The sequence below is a fragment of the Cricetulus griseus genome (genome assembly GCF_003668045.3).
Source record: "Cricetulus griseus strain 17A/GY chromosome 1 unlocalized genomic scaffold, alternate assembly CriGri-PICRH-1.0 chr1_0, whole genome shotgun sequence".
In the NCBI taxonomy this organism is placed as follows: domain Eukaryota; kingdom Metazoa; phylum Chordata; class Mammalia; order Rodentia; family Cricetidae; genus Cricetulus; species Cricetulus griseus.
The window spans coordinates 244,688,035-244,701,841 of NW_023276806.1; the positions used below are offsets into that span (position 1 = coordinate 244,688,035).

Here is a 13,807-nt window from a genome sequence, read left to right on the forward strand (position 1 = left end):
AATTAAGGGATTATACTAGATGATCAAAACTCTCTCAGGTTCACATGTTTTAAAGGTAGTTCATAAGATGAAACTCTCACTAGATCTTAGGTTCAGTTACTCAAACATGAAAAAATGAGTATTGGTGTGCCTTCATTAAAACTCATCAGATAGTAGACATTAAAATCTATTTCACAGACACTTCCTATAGATTATATTGATTGAGCTATTTTTTTACATACAACAGTTAATAACAAAATATCCTCTGAAACGATTTTGAGCTGCCTATTTAAACTAAATACTTAAGGGACAAAGGCCTCTAATTTCACAGTCAGTATTCTTTTTAACTGCCAAACTCCAACCTTCTTATTCAACAGAATTGAAAGCAAGGTCTCAAGGAGACATATATGTGCCAATGTTGACCACAAGAAGCAGTCACAACAGATAAACTGTGACTGGAATCAAGTAACTTTTGACTCAATGGGAATGAAAATGGTGCTATATTCATACAAAGGAGTATTACTCAGTTTAAGAAGGCAAAGAAATCCCGTGATAAATTACAACATACATAATCCCTGATGCCATCATACCTAACAAGCCCTCCAAATATTGTCAGATGCCAGTATATGAAGTAGTCAGCATAGCCAAAACAGTAGTTTCTAGGGAATAGCACAATTTTAGCTCCAAGAGGAATAGAATAAAATAATCAGTGACTGACAGATGTTCAACTCCATGAATGTATTAATGCCAGTGACGGTGCCTTTAAAATGGTTGAGAAATTTAGTTGCATATATTTTACTATAATAGAAAAATTAAAAAGAAACTCTCAAAAGAGACACACTTCCCAGATTTGATTTCAGCTCATATTCTCCTATATTACACGGACTCGAGTTTCCTATTACATGCAGAATATCAGTTCATGTTTCTTTCTTTGTTATTCTATGTTTAGGACCCAGAGTCTGATCTACCCTCACAAATGGACCTGGGGTGACTCCAAGCAAGGCACTGCTGTGGGACAACCCTTCTGTGGGCTGTGAATATGTGTAGCTCTCATTGATAGTAAAAGCTCATTTGGCCTATAGCAAGGCAGAATAAAGCCAAATGGACATACAGTGAAAAGGGGTGGAGAGAGAAGGAAGCCAGCCATCAAATAAACAAGATGCCAGCAGACCAGTAAAAGCCACACCAGCATGGCAATACACAGATTACTAGAAATTGGTTAATATAATGTTAAGAACTAGTTAGTAATAAGCCCGGACTGTAGGGCAAACAGTTTGTAATTAATAGTAAACCGCAGAGTGATTTTGATTTAGAATGGGCTACAGGATGGGGTGGGACAGAGACACCTCCCTTTAACAGAGCACATCACTTCCTCTGCTAGGAAGTCGTGACTTGGAAGCAAAGACAAGATGATGTTCCATCATACCTGAGAGACTGATCCAGCGTCATCCCTGTGAAATCAAAAAACTTCAGATACTCTTCTGCAACTAGTCTGCTAAATTCATTGCTGTAAGGAAACAGAGTAGAACTGTTTATTGAAATGACAACTATTCTACAAGAGAGACAGAGAGAGAGAGAGAGAGAGAGAGAGAGAGACAGACAGAGACAGAGACAGAGACAGAGAGACAGAGACAGAGAGACAGAGACAGAGAGACAGAGAGAGACAGAGAGAACAGTAAAAAAATGTTCAGATACCAGCATGAAGAACATACTTTTTGCCTAGATGTTTTGCAACGTCTGATCGTTTGAATCTGTCTAGATGATACAAGCGTTTGGCCAGTCGTTTAGCGGCTTCCACGTTGCTGTTAGTACCATTACTGAGACTTTCTGTGGTCTCTTTTTCCAGAATTTCGGTGCTCCCCATTTCAGAATGAGCATCTGGTCGCGTTTTCACCTCAGCATGGCTATGGCTACCACTTGAAAAAAAAGAAAGAAAGAAAGCTTTTCTTATATAGCAAAAGAGAAGATAGGAATGGAATTATAACACTGTAAAACCAGCTATATAAAATTATTTTAAATAAAATAAATATTTCTATCTAAATATTTTGCAAAAACTTTGTCAGGCACTATATTTCTAAATGATAAAAATAATAGGCTAAGCCATTGGTTCTCAACCATCCTAATGCTGTGACCCTTTAATACAGTTCTTCATGTGGTGGTAACTCCCAACCATAAAATTATTTTCACTTCTACGTCATAGCTGTAATTTTGCTACTTTTGTGAATTCTAATATAAATATTTGTGTTTTTCAATGGTCTTAAGAGACCCCTGTGAAAGGGTCATATGACACCCCCAAAGACTCATCACCCACAGGCTGAAGAATCACTGCCTTAAGGCCTAAATAAATGGTTTTGATTTTAGGACTTTATTATTTTTAAGTGTTGAGAACTCCAATAAGTTTCTGTTTAATGTCAATTTTATCTATTGATATGTACCATATTGGTAAACAAACAAAATGTAAAGTACTTTATATGTTCAGAAACAATTAGTTAATACTTTTTGCTAAAAACCAGGTTCTCCAATAATATCAAATTAAGTGATTTACATTTTTTTTTACAGATAGCTGGCTAGCTTTTAGAGGACAACAGGACTCTCAGAACCACCTGTTGATTAAACCTCTTAATTTATTGTTTTGATTGAAGTACTTTGGAAAAGTCTGTCTTCACATAGATATTTAAGTACAAGACGTATATTTTCATATCCCTTTGAGATAATTGTAGATATGCTTTATATATAACATGAGAATAAGAAAATTTGTAACTTCTTGAATCAGTTGTAATATAAAACTTGTTCCAATATGCTTTTGTACTCCTATATGAAATTCAGTCTTTGTCTTTTCTCTCCTAACCTCTAACTGGGTCCTTTACCCATGTGTAATTTTCCACTGATGTTTTGTTCATTTATAAACATGACTCATCCCACAATGTAACAAAAATCCCTTTCACTAATGTCACCACCTTCCGCAGGAGTGTAGTTAAGTACCAGGAAACTGCTCAAATTCAGGGTAGAAATGCTTTTCTGAAATTGTTTCACTGTTTTCTTTAATATTTTATTTACTCATTTATTTTTGAGTCATAGTTTTATTATGTAGTCCTTGCTGGCCAGGAACATAATATATAGGCCAGAGTGGACTCAAATTCACAGAGATCCTCCCGTCTCTGTCTCCTGAGTTCTGTGGTTAAAGTAAAGGCATGTGCCACCACCGCTGGACCCAAAATGTTACTTTTTAATAAGAATTTTAATTTAACAGCTGTCTAGTCATTTAATTGTCTCCATTACAAAGCAACTCCTCCTCAGTACACTTAATCAACAGGGCCTGGAAGCTGCTCTAAGGGGACCAAAGAGCGGAGAGCAGGGGCACAGGCTATTATGTCAGATTTCCTTTACTCCCACCTATGTGAAAACTTGTTTCAGAGCAATGTCAACTTACATGTTCCCAGTGGAGACCACAGGGTAAGTTCAGAGTACAAACTGGAGGATGACCAAACCCACAGTAATTATTTTCACCTTCAAGTCAAATTGCAAACCACTGTCAACAACAAACAATGAGCTAAAGAGAAATGGACCTACACAATCAAGGATGCATGGTAACCTTTCTTAAACAATAAGCCACCTTCAATTTCCAACAGAAAATACCTACCAATAGCAAATTGCTTACTTATGATGAGATCATCGTGAAAATGAATATAATACTTCAATCATTTCATTATGAACCTACTTAGAAAGCTAAAACCGCCAATCATTGTGTGAAACTTAGTATTTAACTATAGCATATCTGTTAAACTCACAGAAATTTCATATTAAGGAAAATTCATAGTTTTTACCATATCACTAGTAGAAATGTAAACTTGTCCAAGAATAATGTTGGCTACAATCAATTAAGTTACATTTACACATACAAACACAAACATATATACACATACATATATATGAATATGTACTCACACACACAAACACAAACACACACTTTCTTCCTGGAGTTGGTTCCCACAAGTTTTCTATGTAATAGTCTTTCTCTACATAATAGCTATAACACAGTAAAGACAAATGCCAAAAAGAATTTTCTTTACCAGCACACCACTAATTACTGTTAATTTCTCAGCATGCTTGTGGTTTTTTACTAATGACTTCATAAGATACTTCATGCAATGGAATCTAATAACTTAATATACTCAGACAGACTTTGTTCAAATGTAATTATAAATTTGAAAACAATCACTAATATCACTCCTGGTTATTTTTCTCACAGTCTTCTATTCTCTTGCCCAACCTAGCTGACCTCACTTTATCGTCTTTAAGTACCGCTTCTTTATGGAGAGAAAGATGTAATTGTAAGATCTATGGACAACAGACTTTTCTGGGTCTTCTTTTAATACAATAACTAAATAACTTTCAGTAAAAGGAGAAATGATGAACAAAGTAAGGATGAACTCCTTCTTTCCTAGATGTCTTCAATCTGTCCTTTTCCCACTTAAGCCAAACAGAAAATGTTCCTTTTAAATCAGAAATCATCACAATGTGATGACAACACAAACTCACCAGCAATAAAATATGCACATCGTAAGACCCATGACAACTGCTAAGGCATGCCTGAGCCATACTTCTTATAGAAGCTCCTTCTCCTTCCCTTCACTCTAACACAGTTCTGCTCAACTACCCAGCCTTCCAGGCATCTGACCCTCTGTGAGGTCATGTTACTATGACCTCACATTCTCAGCTCTGTTTACTTGTTGGGGTTTCTGTAATGCTTTTACAGCCCCCCAATAAGGCAGGAGCCAGAACACAGGGCCACTGTATGAAGAGAATAAAAAACAAAGCAGTGCTGGCTTGTTCATACTTGATAAAGCAGACTGGATGAGCCCTCGAGGGAGATAACACCCCATTCTTTCCCCTAAATACACAAAACAGTGTCCCTCTAGCCTGCTGAATATTAGATGTTTTTGTTGGTAAGATGTCTCCCTTTGTATACCTCAGCTTCATTCCCTGGTTGTCATTGCAATCTTATAAAAGTAAGATCTCTAGCAATTACTTCAGTGTCCCCTCCCCTGTATTCTAGGAAATGTTTAAAAGAAGCCTTTATTTCCTGCAGCCAAGTAACCACGGCAACTCTCAACAATACAGATCAGATCATGGAGTCTGATCACTATGCCTTCGAAGAACCTTTTCAACTTAACAGGTTGCTAGATTTCCCAAATAAAAGTAATAAAATGGCCAGGTGTCTAACTTTCAGGTGTGTACACAATAGTGCTCCGTACACATCTTTACCAAATACTGCAAAAACATGTTTATTACTTGTCCATCATCAGGAACTGATAAACATTTATTAAATCAGTGAGGACATGTGTATTAGAAGATGGCTAGCAGTAGCAAGTGATTAGCATATAGCATGAAAAATTGGGTCCTAGAGACCCATTATCCATGCCCAGCCCCTCCTCCAAGCCTTCCCATATATAAAATAGGTTCCCTTCTGCCTAGGTTTTCTAAGCCTCCTGAGTGAACAGCCTATACACAGCACTTAGCTGAGTGACAGGCACACTGAGTGCTGAACCAGTGCTAGACGATATCATGTGAATAGCATTACTAGAGGTGGGTGTTACTGTTGGAGGTGCAAGACAGCTCTGAGTGATTTGTTGTTCAGGTTTCTGTGAGGACTGTGTTCTGTGCTGTCTCTGCAAGCCTGAGAAACAAATGTCATAAACAACCATGGCCAACAGAATATCATTTTCTTTCTCAGAGGCAGCTTATGGTTCATGGTTTTGCATGTAATTAAAACTCATGTTGACTGACTTCCCTTCCTACCAAAAATACTACTTTTGAGTCTTGGTTTCAGGGATCTGTGTCTACCTATTCTATAAACCTGAAGATGTCAAAGGGGTCCTATTACAGCTGAAGTCATTGACAGTCACTGTTTGAGAGTTCTTCTGACTTGCCTTTTCTAGACAATGTAGCTAAGGTAATGCAACTGCCCCTCCTGCTGATGTCACTGTTTTAGTTAGTCACAATTAGGAAATTAATGAGGTGGATTGCTCTAGGTATTACATCCTTTTATTGAGTCATTTCAACTAGTCTTGTGATGTGACTACAAAGAGGAATTGACAGCAGTAACAAATGAAAAAGTCACAGGTTACAGAAGGCAGTGTTAGCAAAGAGGCATCTCTCAAGTAGTCAAGGGATGAAATGAAGCAAGCATGCTTCTTAGAAAGCTCTTACTTCTCCAGGGCTCTGTAGGATCAGAGAGTTTGCAGAGCTTGGCATGGGCTGTGGACATGAAGAGAGGGCAAGGGAAGAATGCACAAAGGGTTTTATGTGTGGTCACTAGAAGCCTATATGAAATGCAACATTTGCGTTTTACCAGAAATGAAAAGCATTCTAAGCAGGAAAAAAACAGCCAATTTAAAGCCTAGATTCTGGAGCATGTGTGAGAACAAACTAGGCCAGTGTAGCTCCATCAAGACGAATGATAGAGAAGGTTAAAACACCAGTAAGGCTTACAGAAGTAGTCTATAGATTCAAATTTTCTCACTGCACAAAACAACGTATAACTTTTTCATTATACTCTGGGCTCAAAAAAAAAACACTGTTTTTCAGAACAATAGTGTACTAATGTTATGTGGACTTAATTTATAGCTATTTGAAAAGTACATTTATGGTGAAATGTATTTATTACTAATTAATTGTATATACATGTTGACAACTATACAATGTCTCAAAACTGGGGTCAAAGAGAATAATGTAGACATTTTCTCAACATGGAGGTTTTATCACAGCAGCTGGAGAAAATACAGCTTCATAAAGTTATGCCACCAAAAGAAACATAGCACAATTTACTATGGAAGTCGGGAGCTGCATTTCTTGCTGTTCAATAGCACTAAGTAACTCAAGGATACTTGAGAGATGCTGGAGACCTCTTTGATGATGGTGTAAGACATATGGCTAGGTGTATAGTGAGCTGCACCACCTTGGTTATGGTAAGGACATGCTAAGGTGTTCACACAATGGAAACTCCTGACAATGCATTCTGAGAATGCATCCGTTTAGGCCATGCACTGCTAGGCTGTTAACTAGGAGTAGTTAGCATAGTGTTTGAGTGATATTACAAAGTCTTCCTTAACAACTATTTCCCTTTCAGTGTTGATAACCTGCCAAAGCTTTCCGTGTCCACAGAAAAGTCCTACCATATCTCCAGGGACCACTTCATGGTTAAAGTTGTGAGCCAGCAAGGATGTACCAGAGCTGAAAAAGCAGATACAGGTAAATCCCTGGGGCTCACTAGTCACCCATCTTATCCTAATTAATGACCCCCAGACCAGAGAATACTGTCTCAAAAAAGAAGGTGTTCTCTGGCCTCCACACATGTACACCTATGCACACATACACTGACATATAAAAGACAAATTTGTAGTTTTAAAGGGTGAACCTTTCATTGTTTTCGAAACAATAAAGTGGAAGAGACCAAGTGGTAGACGATAAATATTCCAGGGAAGACATTGCTGGCTGCAGGGGTAGCAATGGCCATAGTTCCCAGTAGAGCTGACAGAATGACTTCCTAGCAAGTCCTATTGTGAGGCGTGAGAGTAGAGGAGTTAATCTTTCAGGCCAGCACAACTTGAATGTCAGATCTGTCACAAGCCAAGCCAAAGATCAGGGGGGAAAAGCTATTCTGGCTGGGAGAAAAGATGCTCTGTCTTAAATGAATTAGCCTTGAGATGTTCAAGGAAGCATATGTGGATACTGGATATGTGAAACATTCAGGAAAGTAGGGGCCAGGGCCTCACTCCAGAAAGTTCTCAGCCTTAGGAAGTCTAAGATGATTCTGAGATGATTCTGGGTCACCACTCAGACCCATATGATGCTATAGTGATCTAGCTTCTTTTACATTTCGGTGTGCTCCAGCCTCGGGGCTTTTTCACTGGTTGCCCTCTGCCCACAGTGCTTTTCATGTCTTGAAAAAGCATAACAGACTTCCCCTTCCAGTTTTGTTCAAATGCTACCTCCTCAATGAGGCTTCCTCTGACCCCCTTTATATATGTTACCCACCCATAACCCCAAAATGAGATTCCTGATTTTTCTTGGTTCTTTGATTACACAGCAAATATTGCCTTCATGGAGTTAGAGAAATGACTCAGAAATTAAGAGCATTCAGTACTCTTGCAGAAATCCTGGGTTTGATTCCTAGCACCCAGATGGTGGCTCACAACTGTCTGCAATTTCATTCCAAAGGGATCCAATTCCTCTCCTGACTCTGCTCCTGCCCTAACATGGTTCACATCCATTCATTGAGGCACACACACACACACACACACACACACACACACACACACACACACACACACAAATAAATAAATGAATATTTTTTAAAAATTGCCATCAAGCATATATATTTTATTTGTTTGGAGTTTTGATAGAATCACTTTAACTTGTAGTATGAAGGAAAAACTGAAGGCAGAGAAACCAGATAGGAGGTCAAAAGATGAAAACCTGAACTGAGAATTTGCACAAATATGAAGAAAAGTCCTGCTCTGAAATATCGAGAATGTATAAAATTAAGTACATAATTAGCAATGAGATGTATGGGGCTATATTGAGAGAGGGGAGAGGGCCAGTTTTTATTCAGGAGCTCATGGAAATATGAGGCTGCCAATAAAGACAGTGAGTTCAAGAGGAATTAGAGGACCCATGTGAAGTCCATGCCTACAAAGGCATAAGACAGAAAGAGGAAAGACTAGGAATTTGGTTCACAGAACTGGATAACCCACCCACACCTGTGTAAACCCAGCAGCATCCCAGAAGCCACCCAATATAGGAGGACATGATCATCTGGAAAAAGCTGTCCCATTCTACATGACTAAGGATGCCTGGAATGTGCCAACACAGTGCATCTAGCAATGTTACCATTTGAACAAAGTCCTATCACAGCAGAAGGACCGCTTCCTACCTCTCTTCATTTCTTAAGAAAATTCTTAATGATCAGTTTGCCAGAAAAGTAACAAGTATCAATCCAGATGGTGCTTTTGAAAACAGATAACTAACAAAGAGCAGTTACATAGTCAAAATTCCAACACTGGCTCCAAGGATAACCACGCTGGGAACTTGGGTAATGATGTCCATTACCTCATGCTGTCCTATTATAAAATGGAAATAACAGTACCAACTTCACAAGGTGTTATAATGTGGAAAGATCCATGCAGTACCGTGTCTGGTCAGGTACCAGCATCAGATCCATTTCTATCACTACCCCTACCACTTTCAACATCAAGGCTACTATGTGTTTATTTTGATGATAATATAATGCATCAGACACTATGGAAACATCGGCTGGCATTCAGTAGGAATCAACTTTATAAAGACAATTGTCCCAAAATGACCACATTTTTTACATCTATGTAGTAGTTATTTTCCTAAAAGAGACCTCACGATTTAAAACATGAGAAAAAACATATTTAGTGAAGGTCCTGGCAGATACTTTTCTGTGCAGCACAAAAGCAAACAGTCTGTCTTCACCATGATGATTTCAATTCCTGTCTCCCCTCTCCAGAAGACCCTTTGAGTCTTATTTTACTGGGTCCTACACTCAGCATCCCACAAGAGGGCAGCAGTGTGTGCAACAGTGGGCCTCAGGCTGCTGACTCCACTTTTGCCTCTAAGCACTGATTTCTAATAACTGAAATTTTTATCCCATAGGCATTGGTGTTTCTTTATGAAAATGAAACCCGGGTTTTACTCTTACGCATTTGGAATTCTGGATTTTGTTGCCGTTGTTTGTTTTGAGCCAGAGTTCATGAATTCTTGATCCCATGTACTCAGAGTACCAGCATGCATCACTAGGCCAGGTTCCTTGTTCTCCTAAGTTGCAGCTCTTTTGTGCCGACTCTCAAAAGAGAATGGACTATCTGTAATATTATCCACTTTAATGAAAACCATACCACAGTTATTCAAAATGAATAATTTTAGAGGAACCATTAACCTATGTCTCACAAGTATAAAAATATATGATCATTATTTACAGGAGTTTCTTTGTACAAGTTGAGATCAGTGAACCTTACTCTACTGGGGCAAGAAAAGCATAACTCAGGTGGAGAAGGACTCGTCTTTCTAGGATACTGATAGGATATCATTGTATAGCTGAATTAAGTCAGTGTTGTACACTGATCTCAGGGGCTATTTAGAAAAAGGGATAAGGGAACTACATGAAGGGATCTAGCACTGGCCAATGCAGAAACATAAGAATTTTGCTACAAGACTTTGGGGAGCCCCTTTTGAGGGCCTTACCCTGCCTGGGGAGTGGAGGAGGATGGCAAGGGGCAGGTGGGATGTTGGGGGAAGGGGAGGGAGAGGGAGAAGGGATTGACATCTGAAGCAAGCTTGTTCCTAATTTGAACTAATAAAAGAATAAAATAAAGAATTTTGCTACAAAATTTTCAGTGGATAATTTTAAAAAGTAGGCAACTTTTACATGGGTAATGGCTACATTTCAAAGTTATATATTGCTTATTATACCCATCACAGACTTAGTATATCTGTGTCAATCCTTCCTACTTCCTGTTTGGCATACAACTAAAAAGCTGCATCGATGTTATCAGAAGCTTCCTCTTGAGTTTCAAGCAGGAATCACAGTGTGAGTGGTGTCCCCTCCCCATTCAAGCTGAGGTTTTGGGTTTTGTATATTTGTGTGTTTACATGTGTGTGGGTACATGCTCCTGTGCATGCTTTCGGAACTGAGAGGACAACCTCCAATGTCATTTCTGGGGCACTGTCTTTATTTTAGACAGGGTCTCTCATTGGCCTAGAATTCCTCAAGCAGACTAGGCTAGCTGGGCAGCAAGCCCCAGGGATCTACCTGTCTTTACCTCTGGACCACTGAGATTATGAGAGCATCTGGGTCAATGTGTCTTTAAAATCACACACAAAGAAAGAACAACAAAATTTCTGGCTTTCTCAAGTAAGGCAAGCCTTTTACATATTAGCATGCCATTTTACAACAATAGAACTTCCTGGTCCAGTTTCTTCATGTAAATTAAGCAGTGTTCTGCTTTGATACAAATGTTTGAAGAAAAGCCCCTGGCAGGTCTCATGGCTACACAAGCAGACTTCAGAGCATGTATTTACTTCTTACACTGGAGACCCTGAGGCAGTCTAGGGAAATCCTGTTGGAATTAGGAGCTGCCTGCCTTTTGGTTATATGGCCAGAAGAAAGCAAACTGCAGAACTTAAGCACTGATCATCTAATAGCAGCATCACATGAAAACAAACAGTCCAAAAACAAGGCTGAAGACTACAGTTCCATCCCTATCTATCTATTGTAGCACTATCCAGAGCAGAAGTGACAAGCTCAGAATCTAATGACAAAAACAGCTTCCCAAGAGGTAGGTGCACTCTCAACAAACTCATCAGCATATTATTTTTTAAGCAACTTAAAAGGGACATGGAAATCTGGTCATGATGGAAGGAAGAAAATTCAAAAGCCCGGGAAATGAGTAAAGAATGTGTTAGAAGCTGTGCAAACCAGTTTGTATCTCATGGTATACTCCCAGAACCAGTACTCAAACTTTCCTGTGAAGGTAGGAGAAAGACCAGGAGAACCAGAGATGCTAACAAATGCAAAAAAGAAAAAACAAAAACAAAAACAAAACTCCCCTGACTTCTCTCATCCAACCTTGTGGAGAATGTGGGCAAAAGTAAAACTATGTAAATATATATTTCATCAATTCCTGTATATAATCTGTCTTATCAAAGTTCAGTCTTTGTAGAGTGGTTCCTCATGCAGCGTGCAGGACAAAATCTGTCAGGCAAGTGACCAACAGATGTTTATTTCTGTGTCAAAGGAAAATTACACCATTGGTTTTTCTTGATTTAATTGATATTTATAATGTCTTCAAGAAAGTTACTGCTTATGAGTTGGTAATAAGACAAAAGTATTATATATGCAAAAGCATAAAAAACAACTCAAATTCTCATTTGTATGTAAAATACCTCAGTCTAAGAATTATTAATAGAATTTTCAATATGAAAAGGCACATTACCATAGTTAGCTAGTAACATATTTCTGTCTAGTGGAACTGATTTATCTCCCAGTCAGTAGCAGAATCAGTGTATATTTTTAGAATGTTCTGCCTATTTTTTTTCACTAATACACCGTGTCCTTAAAATTCTCTACCATCTAATTTTTAAGAAGATTGCATTCTGTTTCTTTATTGGTAAGTCATGATAATCAAACAATGATAGTACAAGGTTCTTTGTTGTCAATTCTGTTTACTTGGGGCAGCATATGTTATTTTGATAATCTGATTGTCTGTATTTAATTGTAAAGGTTTGTGTAAGTCTCCAACACTATCATTCAAAGTGTTAGAGAAACTCACCCAAATAATTCAATGCCTTTTAAAGTACTACTTTCCAGTATGGCAGAGTGAGGCTATTCACAGTGTTGCTATCACCTTTAGAGCACCACAGATCCACAAGAGATGATTAATACTAAAGTTGAATTAACCATTTTTTCTTCTAAAGAAGGGTCACACTACGTTTGTAAGTGGTAAACTCTAATTACCATCTCTGTTTGCCAACCTAAATGCCTCAAGGTATAGATAGACATGAGCCTCTTTGAAATTCCTATCTGCTGCAAGAAACTGCAAATCACAGATAAACCCATAGCCAACACGCATTTGGTGACTCTCAGAGAACACACATTTCAGAACACAATTCATTTTAATACTATTTACCTTACCTTTTGACAAAAATGAAAAAAAATGCATCAGAGGGTCAGCTTCAGATTTCTTAAAGTCTGTAATAACATACATACCTACCCCTTGGCCTTCCTTCCCTGGGTCCTGGCACTGCGTGCCCTAGCAAATCTGCCCACTTGACAGGGATCTCTAGTTATGCAAATCCATGAAAAGTTTGTTTTTTAGTTGTATTTATAAAACATGTAAGAAGTGTCACTCTAGTGATATCATAAGGAATATTACAAAGGAAGAAAAACTAAAGGGAAGAAAAAGGAGAGCTGAAACTAGTCATGTCAACAGACAGAGAAACACCCAAGATGCAAGATACACTTACCATCCTGGGACTTGCACCTGGAGGACACAATCCTTCCCTCTGGGCTGGCAGAAAATACTATTCACCTTTGCACTATTCTCAAAATTCATTTATAAATATCTCCTTCAACATGGCCAGTTCATGAAGACTGTCTTGGTTTGCCATTCTGAACTGCTACAGCAGGAAGGAAGACTGATAAAATCACCCTCAGATAACTTATAAATCCTCACAAGCCCTACAAAAGGAACTTTACCATAGCCACTGCAAAAGAAGTACAGGTCAGGCGGCAATAATAGCCAAGGTGTGAGTTCTCTGCTCTGTCACCCCCAAAGGTGTCAGAAGTCCTGTCCTACAAGGAATCGGACTGGTACAGGAGATCCTAAATTCCACAATGGGCTGCAGTGTAATGTCACCAGTCCAAGTCACCCAAAGGATGACGCCTCTGCACCTTGTCACAATGTTGTCACATGCTAGTCACTTCATAGCAACAAAAATACTTCCAGAAGTAGCCCCCAATTAAACACTGCCAAAGTTTGGGGAAAGCTCATTACAGCAAATGAGGTGCCTGCTCTGTGCTCACCCCACAGTTACAGATGTTTTAGACTAGGCACATAGAATACACACACACACACACACACACACACACACACACACACACACACACACACACACTACCTGCCATGTTTACACGTGTTTACTGAAAATGTTTCTAAAGTACTACAAACCAAATGAAAGAGGGGAAAAAAACAGACCCATGGAAGTTAAGTGCTTTCTCCAAATCATCAAGCTCCAAGGTGCA

At 38.7% G+C, this 13,807-nt stretch overlaps 1 protein-coding gene across 11 annotated transcripts in view; it reads right to left on the bottom strand.

Moving 5' to 3' along the window:
* Psd3 (pleckstrin and Sec7 domain containing 3) overlaps positions 1 to 13,807 on the bottom strand; it is a 520,985-nt gene that overhangs the window by 218,611 nt on the left and 288,567 nt on the right. For all 11 annotated transcript variants that reach the window (XM_027388898.2, XM_035451484.1, XM_027388902.2 and 8 more), the window contains 2 exons: positions 1,692 to 1,895; positions 1,406 to 1,486 (listed from right to left, as the gene is read on the bottom strand). In XM_027388898.2, the coding sequence (XP_027244699.1) occupies positions 1,406 to 1,486; positions 1,692 to 1,895 (285 nt within the window). The remainder of the gene's footprint in view (positions 1 to 1,405; positions 1,487 to 1,691; positions 1,896 to 13,807) is intronic.